Below are 22,721 nucleotides of genomic sequence, written 5' to 3' on the forward strand. Positions count from 1 at the left end.
AAAATATTGCCTTTTTCCAGCCTTCTTTCGAGTCTCTATTATAGTCCAGACTCTATGCTGGGCACCAAGAATACAAAGTTTAAAAGACAGAGTTTGGGAGTTCCCTGGTGGCCAGCGGTTAAGGACTCAGTGTTGTCACGGCTGAGGCTCAGGTTGCTACTGTGGCTCAAGTTCACTCCGTGGCCCAGAAACTTCAGCATGCCATGGGCACAGCAAAAAGGGGAGGGGAAAAAAAGGGCGGATTTGCCTTCAGAAGAGGAGGCAAACAAGTACACTATGATAAAGGCTTCAATGGAGGAATATACAAACCCCACAGAGTTCTACACTTAAGAAAGTCTTCCCGTGATGCTTGAGATGAGCAGGGATTGCCAAGACAAAAGGGAAGAGCATTCCGGACAGAGAAAAGAGCATCTAACAGAGAAGTATGGAAGAACACAGTATATAGCATACTTAGAAAACTACCAATAATTATCTTCCCAAAAACAAATGGGCCGTACAAGAATGTGGTCAGGAGTTGAAAACAGGTTCCCTCCAAACAATACAAACGGTCCTTGAATTTGAAGCTTTGGAAATGTCAGTTTTCTGATTCGAGCCAAGCTGAGTACTTGTATTCATTCCCGGCTCCCTTGTTCACATGGTCACAATCACCGTGCTATCCTTGTATCTATCACCTCCGCCAAACTACAGTACACCCAGGGCAGCTAATAAAATGTGCTTAGGTGTTCGGCAGCACCGCGCTGGGATTAAAAGCACTGCCTGGCCCAGTCTACCAGGGTGCAAATCTAGACTGCACCATTTGCTAGTTGTTTAACCTCTCCGTGCTTCAAATCCCTCACTGATAATGTGTGAATAATAACTTTACCTACTCATTGGGCTGCTGTGAAAAACGTGGGTTTTTTGCTTTTGTTTTTTTTTTTTTTTTCCTTCCGTCTTTTCTAGGGCCGCACCCTCGGCATATGGAGGTTCCCAGGCTAGGGGTCTAATTGGAGCTGTGGCCGCCAGCCTACACCAGAGCCACAGCGAGGACGCAGGATCCAAGCCTCAGCTGCAACCTACACCGCAGCTCACGGCAACGCCAGATCCTTAACCCACTGATCGAGGCCAGGGATTGAACCTGAAACCTCATGGTTCCTAGTCAGATTTGTTAACCACCGAGCCACGACGGGAACTCCAAATGTGCTAACTTACATAAAGTGCTTAGAACAGTGCTTGACTCATAGTAAGCACATAGAAGTGTTTGCTATTAATACTCAACAAATGTTAGCTACGTAAAATAAGGACTTATATGTTATCACAGTTTGAAAGTCCAAATTACTCAAAGTATATATAAGACCAACAGACTGAAAACTAGAAATGTGCTCAAATTAAGGAGCTAAATAAACGGAGAATGTGTGTTCACAGATCAGAAGATTCAGTATTGTTTGAAGATATCAGTTCTGAAATTGATCTACATTCTCAATGTAAAATCAAATCAAAATCTGGTTAGGCGAGTTTGTAGAACCTGACAAGGTGATTCTAAACTTTTTATGAAAATGCAAACAGTCTAGAATAGCCAAAACAATTTCGAGAAAGAAAGAGGACTTGGACCATCTGATTTCAAGTTAGTATAAAGCTACAGTAAACAAAGCTGTGTGCTATCAAGAGAAACAAAAGCCCACATTTATCCAGAGACTTGGTGTTTTTTTTTTGTTGTTTGTTTTGTCTTTTTGTCTTTTTAGGGCTGCACTTGCGGCATATGGAGGTTCCCAGGCTAGGGGTCTAATTCTAGCCGTAGCTGCTGGCCTATGCTATAGCCACAGCAACTTGGGATGAGACCCACACCACAGCTCATGGCAACACCAGATCCTTAACCCACTGAGCGAAGGCAGGGATCAAACCCAAAAACCTCATGGTTCCTAGTTGGATTCATTTCTGCTGAACCACAACAGAAACTCTCAGAGACTTATTAATGTTCATAATACCTATATTAATAGTAGCCAAAAACTGGAAACGATCCAAATGTCCATCAACAAGCGGCCAGATTAACTGTGGTATAACCATACAAGAGAATACTGGTCAGCAATAGAAACAGAATAAAAATACACGACATAGCTGAATCTCAAATAATCATGCTGAGTTAAAGCAGACAGACAACCCCCCCAAAAAAAGCACCTTATTTGATTCTATTTATATAAAATTCTAGAAAATACAACCTAATCTATGATAACAGAAAACAGACCAGTGGCTGCCTCGGGAAGTGGGTGGGGAGAGGGGACGGAGTGCAAAGAAGCATGAGGGAACTCCTGCAGTGACGACTGTGGTGGTGGTTATACAACTACAGACGTTTGTCAAAACTCATCAATGTACACACTTAAAATTGCTGAATTTTACTGTATATAAACTATGCCTTGAAATATAATTGTAAGGCAACATTATCTTTTAAAAATAAAAGTATACCTTTTTTTCACGGAAAGAACACGGGTAAGAATTGCCATTCACTTAATGTTGTTGAGAAATCTTTATTACATCATGAAAATTCTGTAAACTTAATCTGTCGAAACAACCAAAAACACTGCTAATGGTTCTTTCTTTTTTTTTTTTTTTTTTGTCTTTTTAGGGAGGCATATGGAAGTTCCCAGGCTAGGAGTCAAAGTCGAATTGGAGCTGTAGCTGCCGACCTACACCACAGCTCACAGCAACGCTGGATCCTTAACCCACTGATGGGGGCCAGGGATTGAACCTGCATCCTTATGGATGGATACGAGTCAGATTTGTTTCTGTTGAGCCATGACTAATGGTTCTTTTATATATCTGTGTCTCCTTTAAAGCACCAACTGAAATCTACAAACAAAATTTTCCAATTCTGAAGTACTTATTCTAGATGAAAATTAATAAGCACCAAAGAGTTTAACATGGAAATTCTTTTTTTTTTTTTTTGCTATTTCTTTGGGCCGCTCCCACGGCACATGGAGGTTCCCAGGATAGGGGTCGAATCCGAGCTGTAGCCACCGGCCTACGCCAGAGCCACAGCAACGCAGGATCCAAGCCACATCTGCAACCTACACCACAGCTCACGGCAACGCCGGATCGTTAACCCACTGAGCAAGGGCAGGGACCGAACCCGCAGCCTCAGGGTTCCTAGTCGGATTCGCCAACCACTGCACCACGACGGGAACTCCTAACATGGAAATTCATTAGCAAGCTTGTAACTGGCCATAAGGTATCTAAGACTGCCAGGTTCCAAAGAATTGGGAAAAAAATGTATAAAGGAGATTTAAGAAGATGAAACAGGCAGTTCCCGTTATGGCTCAGCAGAAATGAATCCAACTAGTATCCATCCATGAGGTTGCAGTTTCAATCCCTAGCCTTGCTTGGTGGGTTGGGGATCAGGCATTGCTGTGAGCTGTTGTGTAGGTTGCAGACGAGGCTCAGATCCTGCATTGTTCTGCGGCTGCGGTGTACGCCAGCAGCTGTAGCTGTGATTAGACCTCTAGCCTGGGAACTTCCATATACCATGGGTGCAGCCCTAAAAACCAAAAAAAAAAAAAAAAAAAAAAAAGAAGAAGAAAGAAAAAGGAAGATTAAACAGCTCTTATGCTTCCCAAAATTTAACAATGGTACTTCCCATGATTCTAATTCTACTCCTACATAAAGAAACCTGCAAGGATCAAGAATATAGAGGTTGCTCCTTAAAACTAGAAGTAAGTCAATGATAGGAAACATAAGGACATCATTCTTAGCTCATGAAGTTCTCTCAGCGAGTACTACTTACCTGATTAATTCTCTGGAGGAAAGATGTTTTTCTCCTTAAGTCTCAAAAGATAGCAAGTATTTTATTTTATAATATTAAGCAGTTATTTAAGTCTATCTCCATATTAACCTCATCCTTAAAACTAGAAAACAAAATCTCTACCCTAAGCAACAAATGAGGATTTAACTATTTACAAGGAGAAAAAAGGCAGCGTAAACAAATTTCCAGGTAAATAATCATAGCAATAGGTAGCATGTATATAATATGGATTTGGTTAGAACGGGCAATGTACTGCTTTATCTTCTTTTTTTTTAATTTTTTAATTATAGTTCATCTATCTGTGGGGCTAGGGTTTTTTTTGTTTTGTTTGTTTGTTTGTTTTGTCTTTTTGCTATTTCTTTGGGCCGCTCCCTTGGCATATGGAGGCTCCCAGGATAGGGGTCCAATCGGAGCTGTAGCCACTGGCCTACGCCAGAGCCACAGCCACGCGGGATCCGAGCCACTTATGCAACCTACACCACAGCTCACGGCAACGCCGGATCGTTAACCCACTGAGCAAGGGCAGGGACCGAACCCGCAACCTCATGGTTCCCAGTCAGATTCGTTAACCACTGCACCACAACGGGAACTCCCCTGTTTTATCTTCTAATTTAAGTTGTCATATAAGTTAGTTCACAGCTTAAGATACTTAAGATCTCAATTAGGTCAACTTTTCCTTTTGTAAAGTAAGAATACAAGTAACCAGTATTCCCTCTTCAAGTTCCACACAAACTGACACCTTCAGGCCCTTATGGGCTCTATCCCTTCTACCTAGGATGCTCTCTCCAGTTATCCCCCCATCTAGGTTCCCCACCTTCCACCACCTGTCTTAATTGGTAGATGTTCCAACCCGACCCCTTGAGCCAGAAGCAATCTCTCCGTCTTCAGAAACCCCACAGCTCTTTTCTATAATCTCTTAGGCATTTAACACTTTTTTTAAAACATCTCATGGTATTTGCTGTAGCCAGAATGAGGTGGATGGGAGCACAGAGGGAAACAGAGAGCAGGGAAGGTTACAGGCAAAATTCTTCATTAAACCACTAGAAAATAACACTTTCTAGCTTATACTATACTTAAGTCCAGTCAACCTTCTTCTACTAAAAGGATCCTTGAAAAGAAGATCTATATTTTATTCAGCCTTGTAGCCCTCAGAGCATGTAGGGCCTGAAATTAAATATTTATTGGGTGTGCTGCCTAGAAGGAGAGAAATACATTTAACAATTTTTTTTTTTTTTTTTTTTTTTTGCCTTTTCTAGGGCCACTCCCGCGGCATATGGAGGTTCCCAGGCTAGGGGTCTAATTGGAGCTGTAGCCGCTGGCCTACACCAGAGCCACAGCAACTCGGGATCCAAGCCACGTCTGCGACCTACACCACAGCTCACAGCAACGCCAGATCCTTAACCCACTGAGCAAGGCCAGGGATCGAACCCGAAACTTCATGGTTCCCAGTCGGATTCGTTAACCACTGCGCCACGACTGGAACTCCTCAACAATTATTTTTTATGCACTCTGCCCCATGGTGCCTTAGGGAATATAAAAGGAAACAAACAGCAGTAATAGAGACCTTCTCTAAAGCTACTAAGAGACAAAGACATGTAAACAGATTAATACAACTGTGATTAGGTGTGATAATAAGGGATAAACAAACTGGGTTCTGTGAGGGGAATATTATGCATGTTGAAAAATCTTTTAATTCCACAAACTATATTAGGAAAGTCTAGATTTTTGAAGGGCCCAAAGACTAGAAAGGTTTCAAGAGTGGAACAATAAGGTTCCCTTAATCTTAAAATTTTTTTCTTAACCTGAAATTAACACTCCACCTATATAAACAACCTGACCTGCAAACAGGGAGTAATAAATTTCCCTCTATTCTCAGTACAGCCCTCTGCAATAACCAAGCCTATTCTTCGTATCTTATTTACACCAATTTGCTCATCCCATCCTCCAACATGTGTCTGAATTGTGCACCGTTGCCATAAAGCATGTGCCATTCCCATGCCCCAAACTCTGCTTATCTAAATCTATTTAACCTTTAAACTTCTTCTCAAGGCCTCCTTCCTGAGCTATTACCCAAGATCACTACATTCCCCCAAATGTATACTGTACTATTACTACTATCTGCACATTTCTTTCTTGACAATTAATAATAATGACAAAGTAAATTCTTAACATTTTATATAACTTGAGGTTAAGCAGAACTGGTCTCAAATCCCAGTTGTGCTACAGCCTTGCAAGGTAAAGTTGGGCAAGTTATAACACCTTCTTGAACCTTAGTTTCCTCATTAAAATCAGGATTTAATTAGGTGATGTGCACAACATGCCTAATACAAACACACACACACACACTCATACTACCTACATTACATACATATAGACTTATTTAAGTTTATTATTCTTTATTTTCCAAGAAGGGAGATGCAAACTCTCCCTAAAACTCAAGGCAAGAAGTTCCCTTGTGGTTCAGAGGGTTAAGGATCTGGCATTGCCACTGCCACAGCTCAGGTCACTGTAGTGGCACATGTTCATTTCCTGGCCCAGGAACTTTCACAGGCTGCCAGGGAGCTCACCCCCATCAAAAAAACAAACAAGGAAACCAGGAAAATTCACAGACAAGAGAAGCCTAAGAAGACATGATGATCCTGAGACAGCCACGGACATTAGGAAAAAAACTAAGAAAATCTGAATCAAGTATGGACATAGTAGTAACAATGTATCAGTACTGACTCGCCAGTTGTAACACATGGGAGACGTTAATAGATGTTAATAGGGAAAACAGGGACAGGCATACAGGAACCCTCTGTACTTTGGCTGAAGTTTTCCTGTAAATCTAAAACTGTTCTGAATGTTTTAAAAAAAATAAAACACGACTAAGGGCAAGAGCAATGAAACATGAACAAAGTGGGTACTAAAACTGAATCAGTTAATTGATATAAAGGAGTCTCACAACTTTGGAATGTGCCCTCAAGAAAACTCACACAAGACACCCACAGCAGAACTGCTCATGTCTCCTACTGAAAACCCTGAAAAACTCAGAGGCAAAAAAGACACTGCCAGATACGGAGGTCCTAGGATGGTGGCCCTACCACTGACATCCTTCCTAAGTGTTTTTATCTGCCTCAGTGCAAACCTGAAGCTATCCAAAAGCTCAAGGGAATGGTCCCTGGTTCGATCCCGGGTTTCGGCACCAAAAAAAAAAAAAAAAAAAAAGTCAAGGGAAGAAACATCTTCTGTTATGTAAATCAAATAGTCCATAAATTTAACATTTTTCACAATCTGCATTATCCTTCAGAGGCACGCAAAACCACTTCTGCAAATTTCAGCCTCAGAAGAGAAAGTCCAAATGGAATGGGGTTGACTCATCAATTTAAAAGCATCAACGTCTGCCCCACCCCAGAATGGGAACGTTACTACGACCACTGCCTGGGTCATCCCACTCTCGGCCCCTACCCCAGCCCTCCTTCAGTCTCCACCTCCGACGCGCGCTCCGGCACTGGACACACCCGTCCCACCCTCGGCTCAGACCTGGGGTCAGCTTATCCCCACGCCAGGGTCCACGCCCTGCCTCTCCTGTCCCAATTCATGCTCCTACCCGCGCCCGACAACTGCACTCACCCGGGCAGTGACCTTATACACCGTGTAGCCCCTCGGGTGTCGCTGGGGCTCGGTGACAGTGTAGAAACGGGCCAGGTCGGCACCCCGCTCGCGAGAAGAGGTCATCCTCCCACCGCCTCTGCCGCCGCCGCCTGCCGGGGACCATCAGGGCAACCCGGCGCCGCCGCGGTCCGGGCTCCCTAAGCAGCGGCTAAGCGGCGAGGGGGCGGTGGCTCCGCGGCGGCGGCGGCGGCGGCGCCTCAGCCGCTCGACTCTACTTCCGGGTTTCCGGAAAAGCTTCCGGGTCAGGCCGGGGCTTGGGGCCTGCAGGAGAGCGGACTCCGAGTGGATGCTGACCCTCACGGGGCCTGAGCCTGGCGAGTGGGCGAGGATCAGGCAGTATCACCACCACTCTGGTCGCGGCGGAGACCCGAGAGGTGTCCGCCAAGACGCTCTGCGCACTAGCTCGGTCAACTTCTCGATTCTGTGGGAGCTGGTGGAGTGAAGACACACCCCGCCCAGCCTGTGCGTGCTTAGTGTAGAGTCGCGGAGGAGTGGAGAGGTACCCCAGCCTGGCATGTCCTTCCTTCCCTCCTCTCGGCCCATTGTTACGTTAATTGTATTTTATTTTTAGGGCCACTCTTGCAGCATATGGAAGTTTCCAGGCTGGCAGTCGAATCAGAGCTACAGCCTAGCCACACCAAAGGGGAATCTGCCGCAGCAGCATGGGATCCGAACCGCATCTGCGACCTACACCACAGCTCCTGGTAACCCTGGATCCTTAACCCACTAAGCGAGGCCGGTGCGCAAACCCACATCCTCATGGAATTTAGTCTGGCCACTCAGCCCCAACTGGAACTTCCACCCATTATTTTAAATACTGACAATTTCTGAACTCTCTCACTGACCTAACTCTTCCTTCTTTCTAAGAAAATCCCCTCCACCTGTGCACATGTCTATACCACCACAGAAACCTCTGAATGTTTAAAAAAAAAAAAAAAAAATTAAATTTAAAAAAAGAATGTTGCTTGCTTGACATTACAGTTCCACAAGTGTTAAGTTGCAAGCCACTCCCATTGACAGTATGCCCTAGAGGGAATTCTAGATGAAGGAAATTAAGAAACATTTCTTCCTTTGGTATTCTAGCCCTTAGATAGTTAAGATGCATATCTAAGAGAAAATTTAACAGATTCTTACATCTTCCCATAAAAGCACTAAAAATCATTAACTTGAGATGCCTGTACTGTGTGATTAGCAATAATCTTTTGATGCCTGACTGCATGTTTTTTCCAGGAAAAAAAAAAAATTATACATAACCTCCTTTACCTCCTTGAAGCAGTTTTTTTTCTCAGAGCTGAGAGGTTGTTTCCTGGGCTACAGTCCTCAAAATGGTCCCTGAATAAAACTGAAAGTTCTTGCTCTTACATTATGTGTGGTTTTGTTTGTTTGTTTTAGTTGACACAACCCTGTATCAATTTTAAAATTCATCCCCTTGAGACAGAATATTAACTCAGGTAGTCAGTGCAGAAGCAAGGGCTTCGATGCATTCTTTGATATATATGGTCATTGGTTAACTTTTGTGGCTTAAGGGCTCCGGGGAGTAACATCCCCACAGGCCTTGTTTACTATAGGGAGTGTACCTACAACCAGATGGACATTAATCCCTAATCCCGTGACTCAGTTTACAGGAAGAAAAGGACAAAGAAACTATGATACTTAACGGGACATTTCCACCCCTAGGACCCTATTGAACAAGGACTGATATGGGTAACTGAGCAAGGCCAATGGGAGAAGATGACATCTCTCTGGACCCCACCTTGGTATCCCTCCCCCCAACTTTAAGAAATAACAACCCCTATAGGACAACAGAGAAAGGGGGCTCTTCTCCCCTCTCCCAGCTGTCCTGGGAGCTATCTGATTTCATTTAATAAAGACTTTGCTTGCTTGCTACCTGTGTGTTTGCAGAGTTCATTCTTCAACTACCGTGACCAAGAACCCAGATTCCGGTTCATCTTTCTGGTATCACCCTCATATTCTAAAAGCTGGAAACTGCGTCTGGCTTGGGGGAAGAAAAAAAAAATCACCCAACCTCAGAAAGCTACTACAAGGATAGAGTTTCCTATTTCAATTGGTTGATTTACAAATCTAAATCTTACGGAATATCTTTTTTCTAGGATTTGACACACATTATGCAGGTCTTTACCACTTAAAACAAAACATTAAAATCTGAGCTTTTATTTTCCTCGTAAGCCTTTTCTTATCTCAATGACTGACCTTATTCATCATTTAGTTACCTTAACCAGGCATCCGGGATGCCCTTAGCAACTTCCTCTCCCACTTTTCTCCAAATTTGTTTGATTTAGCAGCTGCCATCTGTTAAAACTAAAAGAATGGAACAAGACATACCATGAAAGTTCTACTCAGAGGACTTAAGAAGATACATTAACAGGAACAAAGAAAGCAAACTTAAGGATAAAGGGTTCAATTTGTGAGGGGGGAAAAAAGAGTTGGCTGCCATTCCAGTTCTACAAAGATCAAGCCATTATCCACTGCACTTGGCCACTGACAGTGTGCCCTGGGGGGAATTTAGAATAGAGCCAAACTGGAAACATTTCTTACTTTGGATTCATTGGCCCTTGGATAGTTATGATGCAAATCTAAGGAAAATTTTTCAGACCCAAGATTCTTGCATCTTCCCAAACATTGAAAAAGACTAAAATCATTAAGCTGAGGTATCTGTTCTTTGTGGTTAGCAGTACTCTTTTGATGTTTGATGTCATGTTTTCCCTAGGGGAAAAAAAAATAACATATATCCTGGTTCCTCCCTTACCTCTTTGGAGCAATGCCTGAGAGGTATCTGAGAAGCTGTCTCCCAATCTATAGGTCTCAGTAAGGTCCTGAATAAAACTTAACTCACCATGTTGTGTATTTTTCTTTCAGTAACAAATTCACCAAGAAGATATCACAGAAGTTCTAGTCGTTGAACACAACTAGTGGCCATGAGGATGCCAGTTCGACTCCTGGCCTCATTCGGTGGGTTAAAGATCCAGCCGTGCAGTGAGCTGTGGTGTAGGTCACCGCACCACACGTGGGATCACGCGTTGCTGTTGCAGAGGCTGTGCGGTAGACCAGCAGCTGCAGTGCCCATTTGACCCCTAGCCCAGGAACTTCCATATGCCAATGGTGCAGCCCTAAAAAAAGAAGAAAAAAGAAAAGGTACGACAATTTTAAATGTCCACATGCCTAATAAAAGAACTTAAAAATGTATAATGCAAAAACCAGTAGAACTAAAAGAAGAAACAGACAAATCCATGGTTGTAGTTAAGACTTTAACTCTTGGTAACTGACAAAACAGACAGACAATAAATCAGATTTTTTTAATTTCCAGGCATGTAAGAAAATTTCTGTCCAATCTTAGCTGAGCACTAAGCTAAGAGAACAGAGACTTCAGTGGCCACACACAACAAATAGACTTTACAAAATTAATTCAGAAAATTTATTAAACAACAACTACTACAAGCAGTAACAATGAACTGTGTGGAGGGAAGAGAATCTGATTTCCAGAGATGTCACATTATGGTATTTGAAATGTCCAGTTTTCAAAAATTATGAGGCATCCCAAAAAAAAAGAAAGTATGGCCCAGGAGTTCCAGTCATGGCTCAGTGGAAATGAATCTGACTACTATCCATGAGGATGTGGGTTTGATCCCTGGCCTTGCTCAGTGGGTTAAGGATCCAGCATTGCCAGATGTAGATTGCAGATGAGGATCAGATCTGGCGTTGCTGTGGCTGTGGTGCAGGCCAGCAGCTACAGCTCCAATTGGACTCCTAGCCTGGGAACATCCATATGCCGCAGGTGTGGACCATAAAAGACAAAAAAAAAAAAAAAAAAAAAAGGAAAGTATGGCCCATACTCAGTGAAAAAAATAATCAATGAAAACCATGTCCATGAGGAAGCCCAAATGTAAATAAACTATTTTAAATATGTTCAAAGGCAAAACAAAACAAAAAAATGAACAAATAAAAAATGTACAAACTGTCCAACCAAAACTGGCTCAAGAGGAAACAGAAAATCTGAACAGACCTCTAATGAGTAAAAATATTGAATCAGTAATTTTAAAGCTTCAACAAGGAAAAAGCTCAAAATCAGATGGCTTTGCTGGTGAATTCTACCAATAATTTAAAGAAAAATGAATACCAATCTTTTTCAAACTCTTCCAAAAAGTAGGAAATGAGAAAACACTTAATAACTCATTCTATGAGGCCAGTAATATCTGGATACCAAAGTCGGTTGAAGGTATCTCAAAAAGAGAAAATTTATGAATATGTGTATCCCACAGTGTATTAAAAGGGTTAAATGCCACGACCAAGTGGGATTTATCCCAAATATGCAAAGATGGTTCAACTGTGAACATAAACCAATGTAATAGACTGTTAATGAAATAAAGCAGAAAAACACATGATCGTCTCCATAGATGCAGAAAAAGCATTTGGCCGGAGTTCCCGTGGTGGCGCAGTGGTTAACGAATCTGACTGGGAACCATGAGGTTGCAGGTTCAATCCCTGCCCTTGCTCAGTGGGTTCACGATCCGGTGTTGCTGTGAGCTGTGGTGTAGGTCGCAGACGTGGCTTGGATCTGGCGTTGCTGTGGCCCTGGTGTAAGCCAGCGGCTATAGCTGTGATTCGACCCCTAGCCTGGGAACCTCCATATGCCACAGGAGTGGCCCAAGAAATGGCAAAAAGACAAAAAAAAATAAAAAATAAAAATAGAAAAAGCATTTGGCAAAATCCTACACCTTTTCATGATAAACACAAAGTAGAAACAAAAGGGAATTTCCTCAGTCTGATAGAGGGCGATGATGAAAAATCACCCACAGCTACATCATACTCAATGCTGAAAGACTGAAAGTTTTCTCCCTAAGATCAGCAAAACAAAGATGTATACTCTTTCTGCATTTTTTAACATTTTACTGGAAGATCTAGCCAAGGCAATTAAAAAAGAAAAATAAATTAGGAGTTCCCGTCGTGGCACAGTGTAACGAATCTGACTAGGAACCATGAGATTGCAGGTTCAATCCCTGGCCTTGCTCAGTGGGTTAAGGATCTGGCGTTGCGGTGAGCTGTGGTGTAGGTCACAGATGCAGCTCGGATACCGCGTTGCTGTGGCTGTGGTGTAGGCCAGCGGCTACAGCTCCAATTAGACCCCTAGCCTGGGAACCTCCATATGCTGCGGAGCGGCCCTAGAAAACGCAAAAAAAAAAAAAAAAAAAAAAAGAAAAAGAAAAACAAATTAAAAGCATCTAGAGTAGAAAGGCAGAAGGAAAACTCTTTATTTGCAGGTGACATGATCTCATATATAGAAAATTCTAAATAATACACACTCACACACATGCAATAAAACTATTAAAGCTAATAAACAGTTTCAGTAAAATTGCAGGATAAAAGATCAGTACACAAAAATCAATTTTATTTCTGTACATTAGCAATGAACACTCTGAACATAAAATTAAGAAAATGGGGAGTTCCCTCTGTGGCACAGTGGGTTAAGAATCCGACTACAGTGGCTCAGGTTGCTGCAGAGGCACAGATTCGATTCCTGGCCTGGCACAGTGAGTTGAAGCATCAGGCATTGCCATAGATACAGCCTAGAGCACAGTTCATTCAATCCCTGGCCCGTATGTTGTGCGTATAGCCGTAAAAAAATATAAATAAATAAAAATAAAAATTTAAGGAGTTCCCGTCGTGGCGCAGTGGTTAACGAATCCCACTAGGAACCATGAGGGTGCGGGTTCGATCCCTGGCCTTGCTCAGTGGGTTAAGGATCTGGTGTTGCTCTCAGCTGTGGTGTAGGTCACAGACCAGCTCGGATACCGCGTTGCTGTGGCTGTGGTGTAGGCTGGCGGCTACAGCTCCAATTAGACCCCTAGCCTGAGAACCTCCATATGCTGCGGGTGCAGCCCTGGGAAAAAAATAATTAAAATTAAAATTAAAAATAAATAAAAAGAAAAAGAAAATCATGGACTTGGAGAAGAGACTTGTGGCTGCCTGATGGGAGGGGGAGGGAGTGGGAGGGATCGGGAGCTTGGGCTTATCAGACACAACTTAGAATAGATTTACAAGGAGATCCTGCTGAATAGCATTGAGAACTTTGTCTAGATACTCATGTTGCAACAGAAGAAAGGGTGGGGGAAAAAATGTAATTGTAATGTATACACGTAAGGATAACCTGACCCCCTTGCTGTACAGTGGGAAAATAAAAAAATAAATAAATAAAATAAATAAATAAAAATAAAAAAATATTAAAAAAACATTTTTTTGGGTCTTTTTTGCCATTTCTTGGCAACGCCAAGATCCTTAACCCACTGAGCAAGGCCAGGGATGGGACCCACAACCTCATGTTTTCTAGTCAGATTCATTAACCACGGAGCCACGACGGGAACTCCCCAAAAAATAAAAATTTAATACATTAAAAAAAAGAAAAGAAAATGGGAGTGCCGACTGTGGTGCGGTGGGTTAAGGATCCAGCATTGTCACAGCTGTGGCTTAGGTTGAAGCCACAACTTGGATCTGCTCTCTGGCCAGGAAACTTCCATATGCCATGGGCTCGGCCAAAAAAAAAAAAAAAAAAAAAAAAAAAAGGAAAGAAAAGAAAAGAAAGAAAAGAATTCCATTCCATTTACAATACCATCAAAAATAATAAAATATTAGAGAACAAATTTAACCAAGGAAATGTAAGACTCATATGTTAAAAACTCTAAAAAGATTGTTGAGAGAGATTAAAGTAGATCTAAATAAACAGAAAGTCATCTCATGTTCATTAATTGTTAAGATGGCAATACTCCCCAAACTTATCTACAGATTCAGAGTAATCCCTATTAAAATTCCAACTGCTTTTTTTCCTTTTTTTAGGAACGGTCAAGCTGATTTTAAATTCATTTGGAAATGCAAGGGATTCAGAATGGCCAAAACAATCTTGGGGAAAAAAAAAAAAAAGAATTCACTGCCTGATTTCAAAAATTTACTACAAAACTATAGTAATCAAGGCAGTATGGCAGTGGCAAAGGGTAAACATACAGCTAAATGGCATGGAGCTGAAGGTTCAGAAATACACTCATACATTTGCAGTCAAGTGATTTTCAACAAGGATCCCAAGACCATTCAATGGCTAGGAGGGTGGGGAGGGTAGAAGATAGTCTTTTCAACAAGCGACACTAGAAAAACTAGATATCCACATGCAAAAGAATGAGTTTGGATCTCTAAGGCCATATACGAAAAATTAACTCCTGTTACATGCATCAAAAAGGATGAATTTGGGGGTTTCCTTGTGGCTCAGTGGGTTAAGGATCTGGCATCGTCACTGCTGTGGCTTTGGTTACAGGTGTGGCACAGGTTCAATCCCTGGCCCAGGAATTTTTATATGCCATGGGCACAGCCAAAAAAAAATTTTTAAGTATGAATCTTACACACATAACATATAACACTGAGCACAGTAGCCAGACATAAGAATACATACTCCATGGTTCCAAAAACAATTAAAACTAATCTATGGATAGAAATCAGAACAGTGGATCCACAGAGGGTGAGGATGAGGGGTGCAAGGGACAATGTGGATTGCCTGAGAAGCGGGTGAGGAACTCTTCAGATGCTAGCAAGGGCCATATTCTGGTTATTAGTTACACAAGTGTATACTTACTGAAACATTTATCAAACTAAATATGTTTAAGATTTATTCAATTTACTGTGTGTATGTTGTACCCCAATCAATAATTTAAAAAAAAATTAAGGAAATAAAAGTCCCCTGGTCTCCCAACCCCCCTCCAACCCATCTGTAATATTCCCCATTAAAATCATCCATTTTAAAAGCTTATGGCACGATGTCACTGGTCTGTAAACTCCTCAGTGGGTCTTATCATCATGATTTATGTTATACATTTTTTTTTCTTTTTTCTTTTTCTTTTTCTTTTTTTTTTTTTTTTTTTTTTTAGGGCCACGTGGAAGTTCCCAGGCTAGGGATCTAACGGGAGCTACAACTGTGGGGCCTATACTATAGCCACAGCAACACCAGATACGAGCCACATCTGCAGCTCAAGGCAACACCGGATCCCCAAGCCACTGAGCAGGGCCAGGGATTGAACCCTCATCGTCATAGACACAAGTTGGGTTCATTTCTGCTGAGCCACAACAGTAACGCCTGCTATAGGTTACAGGATTTTTTAGGCTCCATCATGTCTGGTCCTTGCTCACCTGTAAGTCTCATTTCTCTAGGTTTCAACCAAATTCTTTGCAATTTTACACCTCCAGATCTTCAAACCATGGGTTTCTTTTGAAATCCCCACCTCACACCATCCTGAAGCAGCCTTCAGGAATGGGCTCACTCAAGGACTAAAGTCTCTCTGAAACTCTTTTTCACAGCCACAACCTTCCCTTTCGAGGAGAAGGTGTTCCCTCCTCTTAGCGTCCACACCTCTATTCTAAATTTGTATCACAAGGTAGTGATGTGCTGTGTGAGCTAATTTAGGGCTGACCTGATTTGTTATTCCACTACATCGTGAATTCAGGGACTCTTCTTTTGTATTTGTACCCTGGGTGGGGTTTTTTGTCCCAGTGGCTAGAGGATAAGAGCTATTTGCTTAATGTGTTAATTCCAAGGCGCTGAAGATTTTTTTCCTGCCAATCCAATTCAATAATCAGGTTATAAATGATTATGGTTTTTGCCAAAATCATCAACTTATAACTACTGATCTGAGCTTCTGTCCAGAAAGAAATAACAAATGTACCCATATTAAACTCATAGTATCAGTCAGAACCAAAGAAATTTGAGGTTTCGGCAAAACTGTGCTTCCTTGTTGTAGACTTTTCTTCAATTTCTATTAGATTGTTCAAAATATTGTAATAATTCAAAGATTTCCTTAAATCTTTTTTAACCTCTAAGATCCCAGACCTCCCGGGTTTAGATAGCTAATTATGAACTAAAGATTAATTAAAGAGAAAAAAGTGATATATAATTTACACCTGGACATTAGCCTTCATGAGAGACTTATCCTGCTTCCAGCTAACTGTCTAGCTTTGCCATGGCAGAGTCAAAATACTTGGTAAAGATACCATGAAATAGCCATTTATTTATACATTATCTAGACAAACAAAAGACATGGTTTCTGTCCTCAAATGGCTATTAGACCTCCGGAAAGAGTATATCTGCCCTTTCTTACATGCAGCTCCCTCATGCTCTCCTCTGCTGTTCGATTTCTCAGCATCTTTCTTCTCCTGTGTCCAAGGAACCCCTGCTGAGATCTGCCCTTGCCCTTTAATACCCTCCCGGAAAGATAACCAGAGGGGCTGCAAAATAGACCAAGCCAGACAGCAAGATCATTTGTCCACGTTAAGTTCAGTTCCATTACATCCACAAATATCTGCCCTCTTGGGACTCACAAACCTGCAGAGTCCCAGAGAGATGGGAATACGGAAGAGTTTGGGGGGAGATGGAGAAGAGCTAACCCGAATTTTATACCTGACTACCAAATTCCAGTCACTGTACCCCTGTGTTGAAACCCTGAACATCAAGAGTTCTTAATTTAATCAAACCGTTTACAGGTTAGGAAAGAAATGAGAAATCCTAGCAAGGCCTGAATGCTGTAATGTTTTCATCAAGGACCACTGCAGAACATATACTCATGGAGAATTCCATCAGCTTTCCAGACCAATTCACTGACTATTGTAAGGCCCTTAATGAAATCTGGTTTGCTCCAAATTAAATCTTTAATTTGCCCCCACTCCAGCAGGCTCAGGTGTAATTTAGACCTGGAAAAGGAGAAACAGCATGGGAAAAAAAAAAAAAAAAAAAAGATTCCATAACCATAAAGAGTTAGGAAACTTCTGCACCAGACTACAAGGTTCTGCAGGACAGCGAGAACTATGTCTCCATGACAACCTGAGATATTTTTATTTCAAGAGTTGGTAGGCTATACAGAAACATTTTTCTAGAATTTGAGGCTTGAGAGTGAAGTATAAGAACATGTGTGGGAGTTGAGAGCTAATTCAGATTTGGATTTTCATCTTTATTCTTTAGTTTTTCCTTGAAATCCACGAGTTGCCAAATCCTGCTTTTTAAGAGCAAAAAGGCAAAAATAATTGTTATACCCCACATTTATATATAAATGTTATGTACAGGTACATGTAACTATGTAACTTCATGAACTGGGTTTTGTTAACAAAAGATAAGAGGTTTATTGAAGAATTGGAGAAATTCATATCAATCGATCATTCAAAATAGGTTATTATGTTTGGCATACCCATTCTTAGCTAAAAAAACCAGAGGGTATCAGGTGGATACCTTATGTGTCAGATCTGTACTATATTACTTTTCATTTGACTTTGTAACATTTTAATCTCCTGTGTTTAATTTCCTCTGTACTGTTTCCCGAAGGGTGTGCAGTAAAGCTGTTATATGTGTATCATCTACTCAGTATATGTGGTTTATTCAACCAAATGTATATTCAAGTTTGTTTTTCATACAAAGCCGATGCAAAATAAAAGAAACATTTCTGCCTCTATTTTGTAAGAGGTACTGCACAGCTATCAGCTTAGTTAATCCTCACCATATTTCCTAAGTACTATTATCCCCATTTTGAGATGAGCTAATTTTAATCAAAGAGATGATACATTCGCCCCATGTGCTACATATGGAAGTGTCATGGTCTGTTATATCCAAGGTCTACTTGACACTTATGAGTCTTCCCATTTCCTGTGCTACCTTGAATCTCAATGACCTTGTGACTCTTGAGGCATAGACTGAGCTTATAAAGATATTGTTTCTGGATATTACATAATACAATATCTTGGTACTTCCAGCTATGATACCTTTTAAGTTCTTGCAGTAAAGATGTCCTCTGCTCTAAGCACATAGCAATGAGAGATAAAATATAAAAACAGAAATTAAGCAATAAAACCAAGCCAAAAAAACAAACAAAATACCATTGCTCATAACTAATAGAAATCTCTTGAAGGTCCAGAAATATAAAAGTTGAGGCCTGCTAGGCTCCCCATTTAGGAATTTTGCTCCTTCTAGATAACACGGATCAAAAGTCCTCCCAAGAAAGAGAGGAGGAGGACTCGGTCTCACTGAGGAAACTAGGGGTTTCTTCACCCATGAAAAAAGGCTTAAAAGTGCTGCAGTGACTTCTTCCCAAATCCTGAACTGGGGAGGCAGGAGAAAGATGATACAGCTTCATATCCAGGACCTGTATCAAGCAGTCCACTAGCTCAAAGACTGGATCTGCAGCGTTTCTCACTTTCCCTCTCTCTCTGGCAGCACCTGTAGCATGCAGAAGTTCCAGAAATTCCCAGGCCAGGGATAGAACCTGCACCACAGTAGTTACTATGCCAGATCCTTAACCTGCTGTGCCATGAGAGAACTTAAGAGAACTCCTGTATTTGCATTGTCTCTCTCTCTCCCCTTTTTTTTTTTTTTTTTTTTTTAAGAGCTGCACTCGCAGCATATGGAGGTTCCCAGGCTAGGGGTCCAATCGGAGCTATAGCTGCCGGCCTATACCACAGCTCACAGCAATGCCAGATCCTTAACCCACTGAGCGAGGCCAGGGATGGAACCCGCAACCTCACGGTTCCTAGTTGGATTCATTTCCACTATGCCACAATGGGAACTCTTGCGTTGTCTCTTAATAGCATAGCTGGACAGGTCTAAGCCACCAATATCAGATTTGATTCTAGTCTGGGATTATTTGGGGTGAAATGGAAGCAACTAGGACACAGTCAGGTAAGTATACCAAACTCTGAAATATCACTCCACAGAAATACCAAAATGAAGACATTATTAATGACAAAAAACTAAAAGATTTTATCACCCACATTAATTCGCTTAAATATATTTTTAAAAAGGAAATAACAGGCCCAAAATGCAGTGACTTGTGCTATCCCTCACATCACTAAACCAAGACTTGGAGTTCCCATCGTGACTCAGTGGTAACTAACCCAACTAGTATCCACGAGAATGCGAATTCAATCCCTGGCTAAGGATCTGGCATTGCCATGAGCTGTGGTGTAGTTCGCAGACACTGCTCGGATCTGGTGTTGCTTTGGCTGTGGTGTAGGTGGGCAGCTGTAGCTCTGATTCGACCCTAGCCTGAGAACTTCTATATGCCACGGGTGTGGTCCTAAAAAGACAAAAAGAAAAAGAAAAAAAGAAAGAAACAGACTCATAGCCTTGCGGTTGCCAAGGGGGAGTCAGGGAGGGAGTGGGATGGATGGGTAGGCTGGAGTTGGTAGAAGTAAGCTATTATATTTAGAAAGGATAAGCAATGGAGTCCTACTGTATAGCACAGGGAAATATATCCAGTCTCTCAGGATAGAACATGATGGAAGATAGTATGAAAAAAAGAATGTATATATATATGTGTGTGTGTATATATACACACATGGATGACTGGGTCACTATGCTGTACAGCAGAAATTGACACAACACTGTAAATCAACTATACTTTAATACAAATAAAAGAAGATAAAAAGAAATTTTGTTAGGAGATTCCCTGTTGGCTCTGTGAGTGGGTTAAGGATCCAGCATTGTCACTGCTGTGGCTTGAGTTGCTTCTGTGGTACGGGTTTGATCCCTGGCCTGGGAACTTCTGCATGCCATGGGTGCAGCTGAAAAAAGAAAAAAAGAAAAGAAATTGTGTTGGGAATACAAATGAAATTAGTATTTGGAGCAATGGAATTTTTTTTTTTTTTTTTGTCTTTTCAGGGCCGCACTCATGGCATATGGAAGTTCCCAGGCTAGGGTCCAATTGGAGCTGTAGCTGCCAGCCACAGCCACAGCCACAGCCACAGCAACTCCGGACACAAGCCACGTTTGTGACCAACACCACAGTTCAAGGCAACGCTGGATCCTTAACCCACTGAGCGAGGCCAGGGATGGAACTTGCACCCTCATGGATACTAGTTGGGTTCGTTACCAATGAGCCATGACCGGAACTCCTAGAGCGACGGAAATTTTTATATACACCTAGTGGCAGTACAGCCACTTTAGAGAGCAATTTGACAATACGGAGTTAAGATGAGGATGTCACTGCACAATCACTGGCACAATTCCACGCCTGGAAACATGTAAAGAATCTTCACAAATGTGAACAGGAAGACATACAAGGAACATTCATTAGTAATTACTGGATTAGCAACAATAAACTGTTGTTTATTAAACTACAGTAATAAATAAACTGTAAGTAGTTTAAACTGTAGTTTACTGTAAACTATTGTTTATAGTTTTTGTAAACAATATAAATGTATACCAGCAGAATAAAGGATTAATAAATTATGCCTTGTATTTGGAATGCTGTACAGTACTGAAAAGTGAATGAACCAGTATTGGAGGTATACACATGGGTAAGTCTTAAATTACAATTTCTTTTTTTTTTTTTTCTGCCTTTTATGGCTGCACCTGTGGCATATGGAAGTTCCCAGGCTAGGGGTCACATTGGAGCTGCAGCTGCCAGCCACAACCATGGCCACAGCAACGTGGAACCTGAGTGGCGTCGATGACCTACACCACAGCGCACAGCAATGCTGGAGCAAGGCCGGGGATCAAATCCACATCCTCATGGATACTAGCCAAATTCATTACCCCTGAGCCGCAACAGGAACTCCCTTAAATTACAACATTAAGATGAAAAAGCAAGTTGCACGAAGATACAGAGTACCCCACTTATGCATAGGTTTAAAATATGTTACAAGAAACATTACATAATGTTTGGTACACTTACATCCACTGAAATATATAAGAGCATATGTGGAAATGAAAAGGAGGAAAATCAGGAGAGTAGTCACATCTGGGGAGATGAAGGAGTTGTGGGTGAAGTGCCAAGAGGTTTCAGCTATGTTAGTTTTTGGCCGCGCCCCTGGCATGCAGGAGTTCCTAGGCCAGGGATCGAACCTGCACCACAGCAGTGACAACGCTGAATCCTTAATCACTAAGCCACCAGGGAATTCCTCGGCTACTTTTTTTTTTTAGAGCTGCACTGGCGGCGTATGGACGTTCCCAGGCTAGAGGTTGAATCAGGTTAAAGCCGCTGGCCTATACCACAGCCAGTGTAACTTGGGACCCAAGCCACGTCTGCGACCTACACCGCAGCTCACCACAACATCGGATCCTTAACCCACTGAGCGAGGCCAGGGATCAAACCTGCATCCTCATGGATACTAGTCAGATTCCTTTCCACTGAGCCATGACGGGAACTCCCCTCAGCTACTTTTTAATACTTTATTTCTTTAAACTGAGTGTTGTGATAAATGACTAAATGAAAGAGTGAATGAATCTTAACTACAAATGTCATTGAAGTCCACCTGGTATAGAGATATAACAGTACATCTGGAGAGATTATTTAAATTGAAACTTAAAAAACCACAAGTGCTATCCTCTGGTTATGGCATTAACTTCTCCCCCCAATCCCAGAATACTGAAGTATGATTGACAAATAAAAACTGTATGTATTAGGAGTTCCCCTGTGGCCTAGTGGTTAAGGACTCAGCATTGTCACTGCTGTGGGTCAGGTTTGATCCCTGGCCTGAGAACTTCCCCATTCCACAGGTGGGGCCAAAGCAAAACAAACAAACAAAACCCGTGTATATATATTAAGGTGTACATGTTTTGATATATATAAAGATTTTGAAATGATTATCACTAGTTAATTAACATATCCTATCCCTCTCCCCACTTAGTTATCATTGCCTGTATGTGTGGTGAGAACACTTATCTTAGCAAATTTCAGGTACATATTTTTATTAACCATAGTCATTATGCTGCACTTCAGATCTCAGAACTTATTCATCTTATAACTGAAAGTTTGGACCCCTTGACCAGTTAATTATAGTATTAATTTCCAACTCCTCCTGTCCTGTCAAAACTAGTCTTCTCCAGATGGCTAATATTTCTGCTTCTGTCCGTTCTGGATTTTTCTTTTGTCATAATCCTGACTCTGCCTTGTAGCTGATCCAGTCTGGACATCCCAGACCAGACACCTGAAATGGTCATGCCCCTGCTGAGGGATTTGAAAAACAAATTTCTGGTAATTCTAAGTTGCTTTGTTATTGCTCAAAATTCATACTTCTGAATATTACCTGCTGTCACATTTCTATAGCTCTAATCATCTCTATTTCTAGCTGTAGAGCCCTTCATTCCTTAATGAGGTTTTCCATACCTCTATCCCACTCTGAAAAGTGCCTCCACTAGCGACTTACTCCTCTGGAGGAGAGCCACGCTCGGACTTCACGTCCCTGCACCTGTCCATGCTCCTCTCTCCTCCATCATCAGCCTTGGCACCTCCAACAGAAGAGAGGAGCAGTCTTACCCACTTTAGTT

The 22,721-nt window shown here is 41.7% G+C and overlaps 1 protein-coding gene across 10 annotated transcripts in view; it reads right to left on the reverse strand.

Annotated features, from left to right (window-relative positions):
• Window positions 1-22,721, reverse strand: part of RPS6KC1 (ribosomal protein S6 kinase C1) — a 230,954-nt gene that overhangs the window by 205,049 nt on the left and 3,184 nt on the right. For 3 of the 10 annotated variants that reach the window (XM_021063835.1, XM_021063832.1, XM_021063838.1), the window contains exon 1: window positions 7,382-7,630. The exons of 2 other annotated variants lie outside the window; for them this stretch is intronic. In XM_021063835.1, coding sequence (XP_020919494.1) covers window positions 7,382-7,486 — 105 coding nt within the window. In that variant the 5' untranslated portion in view covers window positions 7,487-7,630. Of the gene's footprint in view, window positions 1-7,381; window positions 7,648-22,721 lie in introns of those variants that run through there. 5 more of the 10 variants (XM_021063836.1, XM_021063834.1, XM_021063839.1 and 2 more) reach the window with 5 other exon arrangements.

The sequence above is a fragment of the Sus scrofa genome, chromosome 9, assembly GCF_000003025.6.
Source record: "Sus scrofa isolate TJ Tabasco breed Duroc chromosome 9, Sscrofa11.1, whole genome shotgun sequence".
In the NCBI taxonomy this organism is placed as follows: domain Eukaryota; kingdom Metazoa; phylum Chordata; class Mammalia; order Artiodactyla; family Suidae; genus Sus; species Sus scrofa.